At 40.8% G+C, this 22,735-nt stretch overlaps 1 protein-coding gene across 1 annotated transcript in view; it reads left to right on the top strand.

The window, feature by feature from the left end:
• The window catches only part of LOC114699793, a 111,544-nt gene extending 91,360 nt beyond the window's left edge, over window positions 1-20,184 (top strand). Inside the window, exons 8-12 of the mRNA XM_028879079.2 lie at window positions 6,483-6,640; window positions 8,887-8,929; window positions 10,741-10,927; window positions 17,687-17,822; window positions 19,833-20,184. Of these exons, the coding sequence (XP_028734912.1) occupies window positions 6,483-6,640; window positions 8,887-8,929; window positions 10,741-10,927; window positions 17,687-17,822; window positions 19,833-19,932 (624 nt within the window). The 3' untranslated portion in view covers window positions 19,933-20,184. The remainder of the gene's footprint in view (window positions 1-6,482; window positions 6,641-8,886; window positions 8,930-10,740; window positions 10,928-17,686; window positions 17,823-19,832) is intronic.
• Window positions 20,185-22,735: the final 2,551 nt, after the last annotated feature.

Below are 22,735 nucleotides of genomic sequence, written 5' to 3'. Positions count from 1 at the left end.
AAAGTAACATGAACAGGAAATTTAATACAGAAAATTGTTGCCTAAGAACATGAAAGAGTAATTATACCTGTAAACAAGGATCCCTAAAAGATATCTTAGGACAGAAGAAAAGTGTTCAAAAGGGACATGTTTGGAGGTGAGAGTTCAGAAATCACTGAAAAGGTTTGTTTGGGCTCACTGGATGCTGAGGTGCCCAGTCAGAACCAAGCTGTAGTCTCTGAGGGAACAAAAAGCAAAGTAATCGTGCTCAGGTGAACCAAGGCTGCTAAACAGGAATGCAGCAGGTCCGGTGTATGAAGGGTATCACACCTGATGCAGGTGTGAAGTCCGGAGAACATGGGACCTGCATCATGGCAGCCATCAGAACTCTTAGTGCTTAAGTAAGCCATGACTGGTGCTTGGGCACAGGAAGAAGTCCAGTGCGGTAAAGCATATGAGGGATAGTGGTATTCTATTTGCTCTGGCAGCTGGTGAAACCTTTTTCTTCAGGAGTCCAGTGTTTTGAGTAACACTTAGCGGAGGAAAATCAGATCCTGAAATGTCCATCCTCACAGATGACAGAAGAGCATACAGGGCAGAAACCTGGACTAGTCCCCAGTCTGAATTGCCTAGGAATCCCTACTATGTCATTTTTGTCCAAGGTGAGAACCAGGGAAAGCCCTAGACAGGCTGCACTTAGCAAGAGAGAAAGTCTCAAGGGCTCCAGAGTAGGAAATAGCATTATTTAGGCTCTTTTGAACACCCAAATCCAGAAGGATTTGTTACATTAAATTATCAAAAGACTGACACAGAGAAGCTCAGTCTTCATATATAAGTGGTTGGTTTCTTTGTGTAGATCCCTAGGATATAGTGGTAGAGACTATTGGGTATGGAATATTAGTTCATATTTTGAAAGAAAGAAGAGTCAACACGAATCACTGAATGATCTGAGACACTGGCACCAAATGTCAAGGACTTGAGCAAATTCAGTGTAAAGAGAAAATAATGAAACTGAGGTGAAGATTTCAAAAGAAAAGCAGAATTTCTCTTTATCAACTCATTTCACAAAGAGCAAAAGAAGAACAAGAAGGAGGAAAATCTGAAAAGAGGGTATGGAGCCATATGTCCTATTCGTGAGAAGGCAGAGTAAGCCATCATGTCTGTAGACAAAATCTGAACCCATTGTGAACTAGAACTCTCAACTAAGGCACTTCTTTCACAGCAAGGGAACCATGCTTAACCAGTGATGACAAATAGTTGAAACATAGACCTGGAAAAATCCAACCATCAATGAAAATGACCATAAGAGCCACGAGTTGAAAAGAGTAAGAGAAGACTTGTAGCTCAGTGGCAGAGAACGTGCCTAGCCTTTGCAAGGTTCTGTGTTCAGTCTCCTAAATTGTGAGAAAGAAAAAAAAATAGTGAGATTTCTAATCAGAAAACCCGTCAGACTCTAGGTAGGACTTGAATGTCCAATGTAACATCTAGCCAATGATATGTATGTATGTATGTATGTATGTATATATATATATATATGTATATATATATATATATATATATATATATATATATATATATATATATATATATAGAGAGAGAGAGAGAGAGAGAGAGAGAGAGAGAGAGAGAGAGCATAGTAGTGCCTTTTTCCTATGATTTTACCTTCTGAGGTTTCAGTGTTTCCATTATCTGTGGTCAACTGTGTTTAAAAAAATCTAAATGGAAAAGTCCAGAAACAAATAATTCATCTCGTATTGTAAGCCTTTCTGAGTAATGTGATACATCTTATCATCCCACTGCATCCCACTCTTGACATAAAGCATGACTTTTTGTATTGTATCTACACTCCATATACTACCCCCCCCATTTGTCACTTATTGGCCCTTTTGATTATCAGATCACCTGTCCTAGTGTCATGGGTTTTGTGCTTATTGCTTTAGTTAATTATGTTCATAATGTATAGAAGTATTGATCCAAATGAGTGACACAAAACCCAGAAGTGCCAACCAAGTCTTGTACTATGGCAACATTTCAAGGCATGAAGAAAAATGTTTATAATCAGGGTCCAGCACTCTCTGCTTTACACATCCACTGGAGTCCTTGGAATAGACCCTCTGAGGATACATGAGCCCTATTGTGCATTTAGACAGGACACTTTAAAACAAGCATTTTGTCAGAGGGCACATGGTACAGAATGCCTTTGTTGGACTGACAGCTTTCAGGCTGTTAACTCAGTTTCACTACTTCACAGTTTTTTCTTTTCTAAAAGTGTGAGTGTTGAGACAAGGTCTTGCTATACACCTCAGGTTTTCCTTCTACTCTCTGTGTAGTCTAGACTGGCCTCCATCTCATGGTAATCTTGTCTTCATGCCCTGAGTACTGCTATTCAAGGCATATAGTCCCCTTTTGTAATGATAAGTATTGCATGGTTGTCCATACACATCTAAGAGTAAGTTAGAAGCCAAGGGAAAAAATGTAACAACTGAGCCATTCAATTGAGAACATAAATTTTTCTTCAAAGCTGTAGAGTTGGGTAGCCCAAACTCAAATACTATTGGAAACCCTCTCCTTGACTAACTTTCAAGAAGATACCTGTTTGCCTGGCAAATCAGGATTTGTCCAATGACAACAAGCTCCTTTAGCTGCAAGGGCTCCCATGAAGACAAGCTTCTTTAGCTGCAAGGGCTCCCAGAGCCTCCTGGAGCCTGGAATCTTGCTGCTGCCAGGAAAAAACATGATTGAGTCAGCCTGTATTTATCACACTGAAAACCTGATTCCCCACTTCAGGCAAACTGAAAAAGAAAGCACAAAACTCTCAGTTGGCAGCCAGTTACCTCTGTTGATGTCACATCTGTAGCCAGGGATTTTTATAAAAGCAAAGAAAGAGCCATAGCTCTATGGAAAGATGAAATACCTTATGGGCATACTCCTGCTTGGAAGGGTGAGTGGTTGCAAATTTAGAAATTTATGAAATTGTCTTCATCTCTTTTTTTTTTTATCAAAGTAAAAGGGAATGTCAAAAATCACAAAGCTTTAACTGGGAAACTATTATTACTCATCAACAAGGGTGTGATTTTTGCCTTCATTTGACTTTCTATTTTCTGTCATTTTTATCCTATCTTGCCTGCTTGTAGGAGAAAAATGAAACAAAAACAAACAAATAAATAAATTCATACCTTAATAATATGAAATAATATAGGGAGGGGCTTGTAGTTCCTCAAGAGTCATGACTTCTATTTTTCCACAATACAAAGAGGGCAAAAGGCAAGGCAGTGAAAGCCTTCCTCTTCTCTCCTTCCTTCTCACCCATGCCCTTTACTTCTCCTGTGATCCTAGGGCATGGTCAGTCATAAGTTTCTTCTCATGACCACCAAAGAATGGTGGTTTTAGTTGCTGGCAGGGAGAAGGTGCTCCAAACGGCTACCTAGAGATAAAGGGTGCCCAGTGTCATTAACAAAGCTCTGATGAACACTTCTCAATTTTGCTCCAACCCTCCAATTTTTATAGCTTCTCAGTTCAGCATTGTATTCATCTTTTCATGGGATGCTCCTCTTTAAGACAGTCTTTTTCTATCTAGATTTGTCTTGTCTCTGCTTTTCTTCACACAGAATGATCTCTTTCTCATGGTAAAGATGTCTTTCCCTGCCTCCTTAAAAGTCTGTGGATTTTCAGGGTTGTACTCCCAGATAAAGTGAAACATATACACAGTGTTCTCAGTTTTTTTTTTCTCCTTTTCAAAGACTAGGAAACATGGCAACAACAAATTTCTATCATGTTCAAACCAAAATGTTGACCGAAGCAAAAATTCAAAGGCATCCATAGGTAGTTTTATTTTAACGGAAAGCCTCACAAACACACACAAGCCCTTGTCTTTCTTCTTCTCCATAAAGACAATCTATTTTAGAAGTGCATTCACTCTAGGTTGGGTTTTTGTCCTCACTATTGCTTGATGTTCCCCGTCTCGGAACACTCTGACCTTTGGAATTCATTCTGCAAAAAATATCCATGATAGACAACCCCAACCTCACCCAAGGTCTTCTGGCACAAGCAGCCCGGGTTCCTTTATTCTCAGTCTATAGCTTCTGGACAGCACTAAACAATTCCTAGTTAAATCCCCTCAGCATCCATGCTATGTTAATCAGTCCTGCACACAGGCAGCAGCTGGACCTGTGAACTGGCTCCAGAATAGACAGCAATGCCAGAGGAATTCTGTGCCTTGGACAAAAGAATATAAAGTTGTGGGGAATGCAGCCTTGAAGAAATTTTCATTGTTCCATCACAGCAAAGAAAGACTTTTGGCAGCGCATTAGGAAGGGATCAAACAGAGCCAATTTTATGATCATTGCCAAGCTAAATAACTGAATTTTTCTTAAGGAAGTAAGGTTTGTTGTTGTAGTTGTTGTTGTTGTTGTTGTTATTGTTTTGTTTTGTTTTGTTTTTTATTTTTAAGGCATGACAGTAAAATAGAAGCTGGGTTTTAATTGTCCTTTATCTCTAGAAAACATTGATTGATGAGCATGGCACCACAGTGCCAGCAGTATTAGGATGAGATCAAGTGGAGTCTTTTTTTCAACATCTGGATCTCACCAAGGTCCTTGTACCAGGGAAACCTAGATAAAAGAATACACTAGAAAGCACAGCTGCAGGGGAATCCACACATGCTGCAATGCCCCGTGACCAACCTGTCACTGCAGCTGCCACTAGGGCCACAGAAGGCTTGTCATCGGGGAACATGAGGCAGCAGCTGGGGTTAGTGAAAATACCATCTTGGCCATGGTGCAGAGTTTGGAAGAGAAAGTATCCCTTTTAAATTGAATCCATTGTTCTCTCTCTCTCTCTCACACACACACACATAACTTTAGGGAAGAGCCTCTTAAATGACTAAAGGCCCTATTCCTGGTTGTAGAGTGTGCCACGACTAAACTTTGCTGAATTCACCTACATCCAAGAATGTGGAAGGGCCCTGACATTCCGTGAGTGACCAAACAGTACTGACACTCAGGCCAGCGTCACCTAATCTGTATAATGGGCCCTCACAAGGCAGACTCAGTGGGTATTTTCTTTCAGTGAACACATCAGTGGCTTACCAATGGAATAAGTTCATTGGGTTTTATTTCTATTTCTAATTCATCTTTAAGATGCCCCTGAAAATGTAATTAAGTAGCCAAAATGTTGAATAACACAAGCATTTATCACTGATTCCAAAAACCAACAGTCCTTGTATCCCAGTGATCCAAGAAGCCAGACATTTGATAGATGCAGTGTGAAAAGACACTTCTGGAAGACAGGGTTCACATTCTGCTTCTGTGACATCTGTGTAGCACTGCAGCACACCACTGGATCTAATAGTCTTCATCTAAAAAGATATAATTCATGAAGACGTATAAGATACTACTTATAGTTGAAGAATCTCCTTGCATCCATTCACCTATGTGCCAAAGACATGTACACAAATATTCATAAAGGTATTACTCAAAATAGCCCTACACCAGAAAAAAAATGTCTGTCAGCTTACACATGGAGAAACAAATTGTCACATCTCCTACAATAGACTATCACTCTGTCTTAAAAAAGAATGAAGTGCTAATTCCTGCTGCAACTTAGAAGTTTAAAGACATCACACTAAGTAAAGAGACCACAAGTTATATGGTTCCACTTATATTAAGCATCCAAGAATGCCAAATGCATAAGGACACAAAAATGTGCATGTTCATCTGTGATTTGGGAAATGGTAGCAATTGACTGTAAATGTACTCAGAGTAAATTTAAAAGTTAATGGACATATTCCCAAACTAGATTGCAGTGGTAGTGTCTTAACTCCATAAATTTAGTAAACATCAATGATATGTAACTGTGCAGTGAGTGACTTCATGCTAAGTAAGTAAGTTATAGCTCAATGCAGAGGTGGTAACAACAGATATTAATAATGAAGAGGAAATTTTGAAAAATAACTATAAAATAAACCAAAATAAAGACCATTTACCTGTAAGATTACTTCATTTTTACATGAATATCATTGTATGTTAAAGTGTTGTCCTTTATGGAAAAATATTCTTTATTCTTTTGTATGACTGTCTTTGATCTTGGAGATTCATAAATCTTATGAAAATTTGTCAAGCCAATTGGTTGATGGAAATTATTTAGAAGGGGGCCTAACATACAGTAAGCATGGAACGCATAGTGTAGGTGCTGTGTAGAGGTATCACATCATTGCAATGTATATCACGTGATACAGATGTCTTTTGTTGTCCTTTTTGGTGATAGAAAAGCTGGCATTGATAACACTTTCCCAAATGAGCATAAATAAAGCTCATATTCATAACAGCTATTCAAAGGTGTTTAAGAATTACAAACATAATTTGGAATATTGTAACATATGCTAAGGAAAATATAATTTGCAAAGTGTGTTTCACTTTATTTTCATATTAAGGAAAAAATCATCATCACAGTCTTCCTTGATTTTTTCATTTTCTCCACTAACTGAACATCTTTATAAATTACAGGATGAAGAGAAGTGGCCACCTCTAGACATAATAAAATTAGAAGGAGCAGAAATTGATGTTGACAATAGCTTGGGAAAACCATTTGTGTTTAACTGTATGCCTCAGTCTGGAAGTAGAATATTTTGCCTCTGTGCAACTTCAAACCAAGAGATGAAAAGGTAATACATTAATCTCCTGGCTCTCCAGTTTTACTTTCAGTCAGAAGAATGTTTCATGAGTAGTAGACTTGCATATTCTTGGAAGCAGAAATAAACAGAGAACAAAATATGGTAGCATATGTTTTATTAAGTTCAAGAAATTTAGTATGTCATTATTTCATTTTTTAAAACAGAATTTCCAAAAAACATGAGCATACTCTGTTAACATTACTACTGTAACTCTCCTTATTTTCTTTAAAAGACAAAAGCTCAATAATGCTGCAGCTCCCTGTTTATATCTCTCATTCCTAACAAATTACTAGATGCGTGCACTATAAGATGGCTAGTTATCGGTATAAAAATAATGAAGCATGATATGGAACAATACAGTTGAGTGAGATGAGGTAAATAAACAGAGACTCCACTGACATTGTATAAGCATATATTCCACAAAGAGGGAGAATGTTTTGGTATTCTGAAATGTAGCAAAAGTTCTAGCCACTAGATATGTACCCATTCCCCTGAGGGAATGAAGATCATTGGCCATTTCAGTGAGCCAAGTGAAAACTGTAAGGAAGGAACTGACAAGCTAAGGTGAAGGGTGAACAGGCTACAGAACAGAAAGTGAATGGGAAAAGGTAGCACATCAATGTGTCTAGTCTTAACGAATAACTCCCTCCAACCTTAAAGGGGGTACTAGATCAGAAACAGCTTGGGCAAAAGTATTCTGTCCCTATTTGTGGAATATTGCATATTTGAATAAATATATGGTAAAGGACAACCAGGATAATACGATAACAACTTTGTTCTATCTCAATGAGTGCATAGTATTTGTGCACACCAAACATGCCTTAGACCCCATTTTAAAGATTCTGTGGATTATCTGTATAATGAAGAGCCCATTCTTGGCCCCAAAAGTAAATAAATGGGGAAAATTGTGGAAGAGGAAGTGGAAAGGTTGTCATAGCCAGCAGATCAGGGAGTTGGCTGTGAGATTGTGTCTCCTAGTAACATCAGAGGCTACACCCATGAAATCTCACCAATGTGACTGCCTAAACGTAAGCTGGACAGGGATGACATCAATAGACATGCCAAAGCAGACAGAGGAAGGACCAAGAGGTCTCAGCTCTACCCCAAAACACTACAGCCAGCTACGGAGTGCCAAGAGCGGCGGAAATAGTCTTCCCCAGGGAAGATCACACCCATTGGTCATCCAGTGTCCAACACTAAGTGCTGAAAACACACATACAAGTAGCATTATATGGACTGAGCATGTTAGATTTAGGAATATATATGTATGTGTATATATAGTGCCTATAATAATTATTAGTGGGAAAAAAAAAGAGGCCATGAATTTGAAAGAGAACAGAGGGTGGTATAAAGGAGAGCTTGGCAGGAAGAAAGGAAAGGGAGAAATGTTGTAATGTAATTAAATTGTAATCTCAAAAATGAAAAAAAAAGTAAATAAACAAAACAAAATGCCAAGTCAGGTCTAAAATGGTAGGGCATTTGTTCTTTGGGATACAAAATAAAAGTTGAGAAGTATCCTAAGAGAAGATATATGACATACCCACCGAGAACAGGAAGCAGGGGCTTGTGAATGTGGGAATGAAGGAGTTATTTATGGAAGAGATGCACATACGGAAGAAGACATGGAGCAGAGCGGGTCCGGGGAAATACACTGGACTGTGGGGATATCAGCGAGCACTGTGCTTTGATTGGAAGTTGGGAAGTTTGAAAGAAAAGTGAAAAAGGTTGGCAGGTGGGGTAGGGTCCATCTGCCAATCCTAGGCTAAGATGCAAGGCTGGAAGAGCTCAGGCCTCCAGACGGAACACCACTAAGGCATACCAACAAAGCCACCATGTTTGAAGAACACTTAAGAAAGGACTGCTGGCACCAGCCATTCACCAATATTTCCATATTTTAGTAGGCTGTGCCTTATGGTTAGTATAGCAATTATTAACATTTATGCTGTTGTAAATAGATTCCAAACCTCAGAAATAGTGAATGAATTCTCTCTTAGGCACTGATTAAATGATAGTAGTGGGGGATACCATGAATTTTGCTTTAGATATGCATAACGGTATAAGGCTTTGCCTCAAAGTAACCTTACATTTGCAAGAATGTTGCCTTCACCCAGGAGTGAGGAAACACATCAGAGGCTCCAGACTGCTCTGCCTGAAGGACAGGTTAAACAAGAACAAGCTCCTCTATGGGACACTACACAGTCCCCATGGGTAGTCCCTCTCATCTTACTGTCTTTCAGGTGGCTTGAAGCAATGCACAAAGCAGCCCATCCTGTCCGCCAGGTAAGTTTTCCTCCTCAGCCCTGGTCTCTGTTTCCAGTTTGTGTTTCTTTACAGAAGGGAGGAAGGTAGATGTTGTGCTGCCCATTCTGGGACATCTTAGGTCTGTTCTAAATGCTGGGGAAGGGACTCGGAGTCAACAGGGGTTCTGCTCAGATCCGAGAGGGGAGCTTTCCGTCCTGCTGCTCTTTTTATTTTCCGTAGTTTGTATGACATCCCTTGCAGGAAGTATCAGGATGGAGTCACAAAGTGAAGTGTAATTACTGAGGCACACAGAGCCTTACAGTAGTCCATCACAGTGCTGCTGGTTCTTTGTGCTCTCAAGATCTCCAGGATGTCTTGGGCTGCTGCAGCTGTCTGAGCAGCTTGTGAGAGAGTGTGCACTGTATTCAGATTCTCGGTGCCAGTGGGGTCATGTTCATCTCTGTTCTATAGACATGTTGGTCACCTTGCACTATTCTTCCACACCCATGATCTCCAACTTTAGAACAATGTCATTCTGTTATATTTATACCTACAAAATGTCAAGTGATTTAATTACATCATCAGGTAAGCCATCACTTGAGAGCCTAAGGCACTGGGTACCCTTCTTTCTGAGTTTGTCCCATAATGCATTGTGAGGACCACTGCCTAAAGCCCAGCTGTTTCATTTTTACACTGTGGTTTGTAACGAAGTTATTAATTGCATTTAATAAGATCATTCCTTCATAAGATGGCATTCACTTAGTACTGTCTGTACGCACTTGGAGTTTATGCTCTGGCAGAAGTTCAGGGTGGAGTTTGGATGTCCTTGCCTTGTAACTGTCCATTCAGAACAATCGTAAGCATTGTCATATAATGAACAGCAGGGCTTTTGTTTCCTTTTACCTGGAACACAGCACTCAGTACACTCACCCATCTCTCCAGTGCACCACCCTAATGAGCCTGAATACTTTTAAGAGCTATCCATTCTGCTAATGCACTCAGAGTGTCGGCAGCAAGTGAAAAAAATGAACAGCCAAACTCCCAGCAGGCTCCCACTTCACAACACAGAATACAGCAAGCTCTGCATTCTGATATCTTTTCACCGCCTTACTAAATAAAACTAAAGGGCAAAACCAAAACGGAACAAAGAGAAACTGGCAAGCGCAGGCCAGTCCTGATGAAGAGATAAAGCGCAGGGCTCCTGGCCGCGGGTCAGAGTTCTCAGAAGGAGCCTGTTTCCCAGGCCTGTGGACTGAGGGCTGCCCTCCAGGTTAGAGGGCCTCCATTTATCATCAGCCTTCCACATCAGTGACCGTGAGAGCCCCAGGCTGGGGCTGGCCTGGAGCATTTAATTTGCACAAGTGGGGGTTCAGATAGAGAAAGGCATGAGCCAGGGGCTGCTATTATTCATAGTGGACATACCAGGATCCAGCCTTGGAGGGTAGTGTGGCGTGAGAAGCCCCATATCAGGCCAGTGCTTTACAAACAGGAGCATCAGCAACTCTTTGCTGAGGTACCTATCCCCATTGGCTCTCTATTCCCAATCTCCTGGTTTGTTTTTTGTTTTGTTTTTTTTTTTTGTTTTTTTGTTTATTTTTTTGTTTTGTTTAGTTTTTTGGTGGATACTCTTGATTTCTTTAGAATACAATAGAAACCAAAAAGAAGGGGGAGTTCTCTACAGGCAAAGGATAATTTGACTGTGACTCAAGCAGTGAGATTATATTAGCCATAGAATTTTTCAGAGCAGTGGCTCCCTAAAGTCAAATAGACTTCTCCCAGGTCACTGCTCTGTGGGTCAAAGGCATCTGGTGCAAGACGACTGCTTATGTATCACTGTACTACGCCTGCAGAACCATGTCTGGGAAGATGTTACACTGCACAACAGTAGGCTCCCACCTCTTGCTATCAAAAATCCTGAATGTCTGGGCCTTCTGCACCAGCTGGCGAGAAGCACAGGAGAGTGGCTCCAACACTACTGCATTCTGAAGGATGGCTGTTTGTACTTCTATGCTAGCATTCGCTCCACTCAGGCATCAGGTAAGGAATCAACATCACTGAAATTATTGTAATTACAGTACTTGGAAGGACACCTTAGCTTTAACGAACCTTTGGAATGCCCAGTACAACTGCTTCACCTAAGACAGCCCATCGATACTCCACAGAGGAGGCACCGTTGCGCTGCTACTGTAAGCAATCTACTGAGATCTTAACAGCCAGGCTAGATCTGGAGCCTGGAGCCTTAATGCCTCATGTTTGATGTTTAGAAGTTAAAAGACCAGCTCCTCATTCCTTTGGTCACTGATGACCTTGAAAGGGAATGCTAGTCATTTTTTTTTAGGTAGAAACACCATCTTTTCCCCAAAGTATTCCTAACTTGGATGCTGGCAGTCTGGTGGTTGTTTTTTGTTCTTGTTGTTGTTTTTTTTTGTTTTTTGTTTTTTGTGGTCAGTTTGCTCAACTTCCCACAACTTACTTTCCTTACTTATAAAATGGAAATAACAGAAACAGCAGCTGTCTATTGTATAAGAATGCTGTGAAGACTGAGCCATTGTTATTGAAATAGCATTAGTTCTGCATTTAGTGGTCTGAATATAGAAAGCTATTCCCATATATATTACATTCATTTATCATAGAATTACTTTACATTCTTATGAAGTTATATATGTAGTTGGATTTTTGTTTGGGCCACCAGCTTACAAATAATGACAAAGAGACTTCTCATTAATTATGAAAGCTCAGCCTATATATAGCTTAGGCTTGTTGCTAACTAGCTCTTATAACTTAAATTAGCCCATTTATACTAATCTGCATTATATCACATGTCATTACCGCTCTCCTATCTTGTACTTCTTGTTTCCTCTCTGAATCTCTTGGCATCTCTTGCATGCCTAGATTCCTCCTCCTCTTTTCTTTCCCTGGAAATTCCACCTATACCTTCTGCCTAGCTATTGGCCATTCAGCTTTTTATTACTCCCATCACAGCAATACACCTTCACATAATGTACAAATATCCCACAGCATATACACATATTTGAAATAGAATATACATATAGAATATGTGTATTTAAAAAATATGGATATAAAAATATCATGTGAATAATAAAATAAATATACCCGAAATCTACAAAAGAGCTCTCTCGCATTTTAAAAAATTATTATCTAGGTTATTTATTTCAAAATTTTAATTGAAATTCAATTATATCAGTCCCCTGCTTCCTTTTCTTTCCTTCAACCTCTCCCATGACCCTGTTGGGTTCTCTCAAACTAATGGCCTTTTTTTCTTTAATTACTATTTTTACATAGATATAAGCACATGTATAAGCTAAGCTTGTCTAGTGCTCATCTCTCTCTCTCTCTCTCTCTCTCTCTCTCTCTCTCTCTCTCTGTGTGTGTGTGTGTGTGTGTGTGTGTGTGTGTGTGTCTGTGTCTGTGTCTGTGTCTGTGTGTGTGTGTGATTTCAGGGCTGACCACTTGGTATTGAATAACCAATTAGGATTTCAGCCATGGTGAAGACTAAATGGTGAAGACTAATTCTCTCTCTCTTATCAGTCTTTAGTTGTTTTAGTTTAGTTTTGTTTAGTTTACCAAAGTCTCTAGTTCTTTGTCTAGCAGTGATGGTCCCCCTTCCATGTTAGCATGTCTATAAGTGTTATCACCAGGCAGGTCCTATTTAGGCAGCCATATTGTCAAGATATCATAGGTGAAGCGGCCCTTTCATTGATGAATGAATTATAATTTTTTAGAATAGGTGGAAATTTCCCTTGAGGGACATTTTGTTAGTATCTCAAAACTTAAATATAATAACCACTGATATTCTCATAATTGATGTTACAATATATAAACAGGAAAGAAAACACAAATATCTGTACAAACATATTCTTAACAAAATATGACAGAAACACTCATGTCAGTTATAGTCTTCATTTCTTCACTTGGTCATATGACATTGGCTGGCATTTATAACTAACTTCTTCTACTACTCATTCCGTACTTCCTCCACCCCCAGCAAGCACTTCAGCAGGTCTTGCTTCTTATCCTGTGGGACTGATTCATTCATATATATAATGAATATATATCAAAAGGGATTTATTAGACTGGCTTGCACAGTAGAATCTGAAGAGTCCAACGGTGGCTGTTTCTTACTGGGGAGGCTGAGATCCCAGCAGCTGCTCAGGCAACAAGACTGGATCCCTTCTCAGTCCCGGTCAGCTGCTGGAGGCCTGGAAGATTTCTGAAGGCCACTGGTCTTCAGTCCACACTGGAAAGCTGAAGAAACTGTGTTTCGATGTCGATGAAGATGGCTGCCACAGAAGCGGCAGTAGCAGCAGCAACAACTCACCACCAAGAGGTGACAGCAAGCAGACACAAAGGCAGAAACCTTCCCTTGGGCTTCCTCATATCTGGGCTATTGCCAGAAAGTGCCTTCCATATATGCAGGGGTCTTCTCTGCTCAGCCCTAATCAAGAAAATCCTAACCTAATCTAGATAACCTTTCACAGGTATGCCCAAAGGCTTGGCTCATGAATGGGTCCTTCAAGTTGGCAATATGAACACTCTCTCTCTCTCTCTCTCTCTCTCTCTCTCTCTCTCTCTCTCTCTCTCTCTCTCTCTCACACACACACACACACACACACACACACACACACACACACACACACAAACACACACACACACACACACACCAGAGTTCTAGTACTCATCTTTAATTCTTACCAGAGATGCTAAAGAAGTAACACTTGTCATGCTCTAATCTACAATTCTTGCTTTGGCTGTGCTCACAAAGAGCTCTGCATAGCTCTAATACAAGTTACAACTCTCTGTATCTTTGTTCCCCAGGCAGTCGTAACCCTGAACCAGACCTTGATTACTGTTTACTACAGGGCTTCTCACACTGAGGGCTCTCGGTCAGTTTCTAAGTCATAGAAACAGTGTGGTCAGTTGTGGTTATTTTTAAAACAACTGAATTAGAAACATGGGACACACCAATGAGGTGGCTCAGTGAATAAGACTGCGAGCCTGATGCTCTGAGTTCCACCCCCAGAAACCCTGATAGAAGAAAACACTCATAACCATTTATCCTCTGACCTTTACATGCCTGATATTCTCTCTCTTTCCTGTCTATCTCTTTCTCTCTCTCACACAAACACACACACAAATACTCACACACATACACTAATTAATAAATACTTTTTAAATGAAAAAACATGGTTTATTTTAGTGCTTCTCAAAACTTTTAGTCAATTATATTAAAACATACAATAATATTCATTTGTAAGACCTTTGGATCACAGCCAAAATAATTAGAAAAATACTGATACACAAAAGCCTTTAGTCTCTGAGTACATGCCTACTCCAGTGGGTAATGTTTTTGTTTGTTTGTTTCGAGACAAGGTTTCTTTGTGTAGCTTTGGAACCTGTCCTGGTACTCACTCTGTAGACCAGGCTGGCCTCGAACTCACAAAGATACACCTGCCTCTGCCTCCTGAGTGCTGGGATTAAGTGTGTGTGTGTGTGTGTGTGTGTGTGTGTGTGTGTGTGTGTGTGTGTGTGTGTACCACCACCACCGAGCTCCAATGGTGAGTTTTATGTCAGAATCTTAGAAGAAGAAATATAAAGCTAGTCATTGCTTTTGGATTTCACTGTAATGCACCTGCCATTTGTTGCTTCCAGCTTGACACTAGACTCCTGTGGTCACATCCTGTCCCTCTGAGTTTCTTCACTGTTTTCTATATTCTAAATAGTTTTCATTTTAGTCCACTGACCCTTCTGCAGAGCTGGGAGACCTCATATAATACTACCTGTTCCTGAATGTAGCTGTAGTTATATTGGCATGCTATTTCTTTTTATCTGCAGTGCTGAGAAAATACTGAGGATAATAAGAAGTGAGAGGAAAAAAATAAAAGTAGAAAGGAGGGGGGAGGGAGTGAGCTGTGGAAAACAGTGTAGCCCTGGCTTCCTGTAAGAACTATATTAGGCACTAAACCCACATTTTCTCTTTCAGCTAGGTATATATGCCTCTAGGGGACAGTGGGTGAATTGGAGAGAATTCAGTTCCCGGAAGGCTTTCTTTGCTTAAGTCTCAAAAGAGGTATTTGTCCTTTAGCAAAATGTACTGCTGGCTCTCATGTGCCTGCTAATATTAAGACTATTTCAAAAGTCCCTTCATCAAGGGCCTTCACATAAAGCTGTGCCCACATTCCCTTTTATCTCTCTCCAGCAAGAGCTAGAAGTAGCAAATCATGACGGTCGACTGTTGTTTGTCACTAAATCACATCAAGGTCTGGGTGCAGTTCTCAGAAAGATTATTTTACCCTGTTACAGTAAAGAGGGCAAATCATGCTCACACAGTTCTTTCGGCTAACATGGGACTGGACTGATAATTACTGTTACTAACAAAGAGGCGTAGACCCAGAGAAATGTCCTTAAGTGAGCTGCTGGAGTTTACAGCTCAAGCTTCAGAATCACGTAAGCCCTGCAAGTGACTAGGAAGACGTGTGCAAGGCTTTGTTGTTTGTAGCAACAATTTTTTTTAATTCTTTCATGTATTAATATCTATTGGTTTTTACTATTTCATACACGAATATAATACATTCTGGTCATACACTTTGTGGTGGTCTGGATGAGGTATCTCCCCCGTGTCTCAGGAATTTGAATCCTTGGTTTCTAGTTACTGACTCTGTTTGAGTGTAGTTAGGAGGTGTGCCTTGCTAGAGGAAGTACATCACTGGGGGTGGGTGTTGAGGTTCCAGAAGCTGCTGCCATTCCCAATGAGCTCTCTTTGTTTCCTGCTTGTGGTTCAAGCTATATGCTCTTAGCTTTCTGCTCTAGCCACGTGTCAGTCTGCTCTCCCCAACCGTGATGGGTCATAACCCTCTGGAACCCAAAGCCCTAAACTCTTAGTTCTATGAGTGGCCTTGGTCATGCACTTTATCACAGAGCTAGAATAACAACAAATACATGGTTCCATCCTCTCATACCCTGCTCCCTGCACACCAACCTGTCCACCTTTCCTCCAAATCCCCGTCACACTTTCCTGTCTTTTGTTTTGGTGACCCACTGATGTCCCCATCAGCCCAGGTGTGGAGCCATCCACTGGAGCACAAGTAGTTATACCACCGAAGACAGTGACTTCACCTCTCTGAGCAAGTCTCAGCTGCCAACAATTAGTGAACACAGAGATAAAAGATGTGCTATGTCCTCACAATGGAGCATCATGCTACAATGAAATCAAGAACCGATGTCTAACACGGGTGAACCCTGGAAACACTCTGCTAAGTGAAAGAAAGCAAACACAGAAGAGTGTGTCCTGTGAGATGGCTTTTCTATTAGGTTCTGCAGGAAAACGAGCAACTACGTAGAGAGGAGAGTAGGTAGAGACTATCAACAGCTGGGTTGGCACCTCAGATAAGGAGTGACTGTTTATGGGTGATGTTTCTGTCTGACATGAGGAAAGTTATGCTGATGATCACACAAATGCTGTAAGTAAACCAAGACCTTTGATCTGTACCCTCCATATGAAGACTCAGTGATACTGCAATAAGTTTTTCCATCCCATCTACTCCTCATCTCTCAGCCTATCTCAGAGAATGGTATCACCCTGTTGGGTGAGCACCATATCCCTGAGGTCAACTAAGGTAGAAGAAAATATCTATCCACTTCTGAAGTCAATGTTTTCCCAAGAGTTCCAAAATGGACTCTTTTCAACTGAAAATTTAAAAAGGGAATTTAATATCACCTTTCACATCCCCCAAAAATAAGCAACCCCTCCTAACTTCTAAAGTATAAAACCCATCATTCTGCGTAACATGAAAATGCCTGTCTTCTTCGCACAGTAAGCTGACAGTGAGTGACTTAAAGGAAGCCAGAGTCAACCCTACTCAAGCTCCCCTTTCATACTTCCACATCATCATGGCTGAGGCTATCAAGTAGACTGTAGCATTTTTTTTGTTTGCATTTGTAATGAAGTGCACTGTGGTCACTGTTGGAGGTGCTAGGGGATGACGGCAAGGTGACATGGGAGTGGTGAATCTCTAGACATCCTAGCATTACTATTACTAATAATGCCTGAGTCTCTGCAAGAGATTTGGGCTACCTCAGAGCAGAAGAAACAGACAAGAGTTTTGACCCTTCAGAATCTTCTCCTAGACCACGATCCTTACAAACCTCAAAAAGGGAATAAAACTCACACCAAGGAATACTCTTAGATTTAAATGACCATGAGAGGAAAATTACTTTTTATCACCAGTAAACCTATCTATTCTCATTGCCAATTCAAGTTGGCATTTTAGTATCACCCTGTGGAGACATATTTTAGGTGGGATTTGCAGTACACAAAGAGGGTGAGAATCTGTGTTGGTTGTAGAAACTGCCTGCAGCCTCTATCGCACTACAGGGGGTATGTTTTAATGACTCCGCCCCCAAGAAATACTATTCAAATACTATTTAATTTTCTTCTAATATGATATTCCAGCTATTCCTCTTTGACAGTGGAAATTTTATTTCAAAACTATGTCCTTCTGGTAAAGAAGCTTATCCATGCACAGAGTTTGAAAAGATAAATACCGATCACTTGCAAATGGAACCGAGAAGTTCAAATTCTGCTGCCACTCTTGCTACTGGGCTCTACTCAGTGTGTGGCCTCTTTTGAAGTTACTTTCCTCACCTGTGATGACAGAGCTAGAAAAGCAGTCCTTTCATACACAGAATTTTAACACCTTTTCTGATGCTCTCTCATCCTTACTTTCCCTGTTCTCACTTGCCCACCCCACCCCACATCTTTGATTTCACCCTGTGTAGGCGGCCTGTATCTCCAAGGATATAGGGTGACTGAACAGACCCATGGCTTCGAACAATCAGTAATTGAACTCAAACCTCCATCAGAAGAGTTCAGGACTTTCTATTTCTGTGCAGAAAATAAAACAGAAAATCAGCGGTAAGCCAAGACCTGCCATCCTCCCTCTGTGTGTCTTAGTCTCCAAAAGTGGTCAGCCAAGACCTCCCCATCCTCCGTCTGTGTCAACCTTGACAAGTGGTCAGCCAAGACCTCCTGTCCTCCCTCTGTGTGTGTTCGTCTCCACAAGTGGTCAGCCAAGACCTCCCCACCCTCCCTCTGTGTCAACCTTGACAAGGTCTCCTTCATAAACTCACCCCCTCTTTTTCCAATTCCACTCCTTAAGGGAAATCCATCCTTTCTCTGTAGGTTTCATACTGACTATTCTCCCAGATTATTTTTCTTTCATCCCTTTTTCAGTGACTTCTCTAGAGATACTTTTTTCCCCAAATGAAGATAGAGTATCCAGAATTCCTGCCAGGACAGTGGGTACCTCAGGCTTCAATATTAAGGAAAAAACAAAGAAACAAACACACCACCACCGTTTACAATTTGTAAATACTCCATAGATTTTTAAATTTATTTATTAGCACATCTTAATTGTGTAAAACATAGATCTTTCATTTGACTTCTTCACATAACTTGCATGGATGTGTCCATTTATATTTGGTTGATTGTTTTATCATAAGCCAGTGAAGGAAATAAAACAAATTTAATTTGTGGTGTATTCAATCTCAGGCTGTCATTCACAAATGAACATTGAGTTCAAATGGTTCTGAAATACAAGAGAGGTGAAGTCACGAGACACAAAACTGTAGAGAAAAAGTTACTCAGCATCTTCCTCCACCTCTCCAGCCTCCCCAAGATGCCCATGCCCTCTGTACTCCATGCCTCCCCTCACCTGTATCACAATAATCTCCCACCTGTCCCAGGCCTTTTATTACAACTACAAGGATCCCATAAAGAAATTCCTTACTGAAGCCAGTTGATGACCCTGCTATAACTTTTCTAGGGACATTTATAAGAAATTATGTTTTAAACACAAATAAAATTACAAAAGTGGGACATTAGGGATCGCCCTCAAATAGCCACTTAGGGAAGAGATTGAGGACCTCATCTGTCTCTTCTCACTATGTAAATGTTGTTTGGGCCTCGCCTTTGAAGGAGGTGCAGGAGTCCGAGGCAGGTGTGTCGCTGCTAGGCATGCTGCCTTGGCTCTCTTCTGGACATCTGGCCAGCAGATACACATGATAAGGCTCCAACCAGCACACCAGAGCAAGGATCACTGAAACTGATCTAAGTCCCATCTGATAAAACCTACTAGTTTCTCTGTTCCAGCAGGCTCAATAGTTGCGGCTGACTGCTATATTCATAGGGCATTCTTTTACAGTAAAAAACAAACAAACAAACAAAAATATTGAACCATTGGAGAAATATTTCAAAGAGTAACCGCGTAAAGACAAAAACTGGATAGAACTTAGAGCTCATGTTATTCCACTTACCCCTAAAGTAAGTTTAGAAAGTGATAAAAGTTACAGTCCACACCCAGAGACCCACAAATTCATTTATTAGTGTTTCTGAAATAGCCTGTTGGAAATATTCTTGGGTAACTGTTTCTGGTTGTTGTTTTTTGTTGGCTAGTAATACAGCTCCTGCCGTTAGAAACAATGTTTCATAAAACATTGTCCAAGAATATAAAATCAAGAGAAAGAAAAGGGGGATTGATTAGAGGGTATGTATGGTTTCTGGAATTTAACAAAGAAATACTTTTACCAATATAACAATATTTATTTCATGTTTGATCAACAACGCTTAAGGTTAAATGAAAATAACAAAATACTATTAACAATTTTTCAGATGATGTAGCTCCATTGATCACTATACTGAACATCTTCATCTCTTCTACTTATGCCCCTTACTTTTATTATCGAGCCATCTCTACATTTTGCCTTCTCATTCAACCTGAAATCTATAGAGTATGTTTTTCCCATTAATTCCAAACTAAATAACCAAGAGAAACAATTAGAAAATAAATTAAAGAGTTCTGTCATATTTTACCTCCCCAGGGCCTGACAGGTTTAATGATCTGTTCTGTTTTTCTTTCTCTTGCAGCTGGATTACAGCTTTGAAAACATCGATCAAAAAATGGCTTCCTTTGGACCAGGCCATTCAAGAGTTCATGAATCGACCTCTAGAGGAGACTAGAATGTGAAAGAAACTGTAAATAAAAAGACAATTTCGACAAGGGTATCCCCAATTTGATGAAAGAAAGGAAACATTTCTGAAATATAGTTTTCAAATGAATCTACTCCTTATATGTTAAAAGTTGGAGCAACTGACATCAGTGTTCAAGAATTACCCTTACATCACAGACTCCTCCCTAGCCTGTTTACATTTGCATCAGCATACCTTAGCTCCCCTACCTCAAGCCTTTGAAAACATCAATAAACATATATTTGTCTCATTTTTTTTGTAAAATATTTCATTCAGAACTTTGGCCATCAGCTTCCTAGAGTATCTCTGGGCCATGATACGAGACATCAGTAAAAATTAAAATCATGGAAATGGTATCTCCTGTATGATGAGTGAGTATTTCAGCCAAAGGAGGTGATCTTCCTTAGGCTCTCTCATGATGAACAGGCCTAAGCACTGCCCCAGGACTTCTCAGGTAGAGTGCTTCTCAACAATTTCTAGAAGCTATTATTTAAAATAATAATAATAATAAAATAAGGTAATAGACTGAATCTAAGGGATACATCTCACAAACATGGATCTGACTCACCATGTGAATTTCTACAAAACCAAAATGAACCACTCTAGACCTGGAGAGAAAAATCTGAAGAAAGTAAGAAAAAGCTCTGGCTGTATTTCTCAGTGCAATGACCCCTATGTTGTATTGAGGAGATTGTAACGTATTTTGGAAGCCCCACATCCTGGGCATGGACCACAGATTTCTTTCATGTTCAGTTATTAGATTAAAATACCCTGAAGCAACTCATAGCCACATGACAGAAGGTGAAAGCAAGTCTGTCCTTTCATAAAGAATGCTGTTTCTATATCATCCTGAGTGAGGTAACCCAGACTCAGAAGGACAAACACGGTATGTACTCACTCAAAAGTGGATACTAGATGTAAAGCAGAGGATAACAAGACTACAACCCACAGCTACAGAGAAGCTAGCTAACAAGGAGGGCCCTGAGAAGGATGCATAGATCACCCAGTGAAGGAGAAATAGATGAGATCTACATGAGCAAACTGGGGGTGAAGGGTGGATAATGAAGGGCAAGGGAGGGGATATGAGAATATCAGGGACCAGGAGGTTCAAGCTGGAACAGGGACAGAATGGGAGAGCAAGGAAAGAGATACCATGATAGAGGGAGACATCATGGGAATAGGGAGAAACAGGGTGCTAGGGAAGTTCCCAGGAATCCACAAGGATGACCCCACCTTAGACTACTAGCAAGAGCCAAGAGGGAGCCTGAACTGGCCTATTCCAGTAATCAGATTAGTGAGTACCCTAACTGTCTTCATAGAGCCTTCATCTGGTAACTGATGGAAACAGATACAAAGATCCAGGCTGGGTTCAAGGCCGAGCTCAAGGAGTCTAATCCATGAGAGAGAGGAAGGATTCTATAAGCAAGGGACATCAAGATCATCATGGGAAAAACGTACAGAGATGGCCAGCCAAACTAGTGGAAATGCATGAACTGTGGACCAATAGCTGTGGAGCCCTCATGCAACTAGAGTTTTCCTGCCTTGCCTACAGTCAGGACAAATCTCTGTCACCTGCCAGTCCCACAGCCGCTCAGACCCATCCAAGAAAACAGAGACTTATATTGCTTACAAACTGTATGGCCATGGCAGGCTTCTTGCTAACTGTTCTTATAGCTTAAATCAATCCATTTCCATAAATCTATACCTTGCCATGTGGCTCGTGGCTTACCGACATCTTCACATGCTGCTTGTCATGGCAGCGGCTGGCAGTGTCTCCCTCTGCCTTCCTGTTCTCTCAGTTCTCCTCTCTGTTAGTCCCGCCTATACTTCCTGTCTGGCCATGGCCAATCAGTGTTTTATTCATTGATCAATCAGAGCAATTTGACATAAAGACCATCCCACAGCACCCCCATGCTACTGGACTAGGCTCTCTAAATAGGCAAGACAGTTAATTGTTTAGCTTGAACTGCTTAGGGGGCCCCCAGACAGTGGGATCGGGACCCATCCCTGGTGCATGAGCCAGCTTTTTGGAGCCCAGTGCCTGTGGTGGGATACCTTGTACAGCCTTGGTGCAGGGAGAAGGGGCTTGGACCTGCCTCAACTGAAGAATGTACCAGGCTCTACTGACTCCCCATGGAAGACTTTGCCTTGGAGGAGGTGGGAATGGGGTGGGGCTGGGAGGGAAGGCTTAGGGGGCGGAATGAGGGAGGAGAGGGGGATCTGTGGTTGGTATGTAAAGTGAATAGAAAATTTCTTCATAAAAAAAAAATGCTGTTTCTGAGCCTCAATGGCTTTGCAGCGTGGCTCGCCTTCCTTACAGATAAGGACGAGAAAGGGAAGTGAATTCCTGCTAATGACCACATCAGTGGTTCCTGGCAGAAGTGCAGCTGAGCCCAGCTTCATCTCTTCACCCGTGTTTCCCTGCTCATTCCCCTCCCCTCACCACACCCAGGAAAATAAAATGTGAAATCGTCACACAGAGGTACTGAAGCTACCTTGATACACTTCCAGTCTGCAGCAAAACCCTTTAAGCAATACCCCATAGTTTTCTGTATATTACTTTCACATCATTTTCATCACTGCTTCTAGTTTTTGAGATTATAATATAATTACATTATCTTATCTTACCCCCCTGCCCTGTCCCTTTTGTCCCTCCAAACCCTTCTATAGACCTCTCCTTGCTCCTCTTTCAAATCCATGGCCCTTTAACTTTCTTACACATTATATTATTCTTTGACATACAATCTTAAGTGTAAAAAGAAACAACAAAATCATGTCACTGCCCTATATACTTTATCACT

This window comes from Peromyscus leucopus, chromosome 13, assembly GCF_004664715.2.
Source record: "Peromyscus leucopus breed LL Stock chromosome 13, UCI_PerLeu_2.1, whole genome shotgun sequence".
NCBI lineage: Eukaryota > Metazoa > Chordata > Mammalia > Rodentia > Cricetidae > Peromyscus > Peromyscus leucopus.
This window is presented reverse-complemented; position numbering and strand designations above follow the sequence as displayed.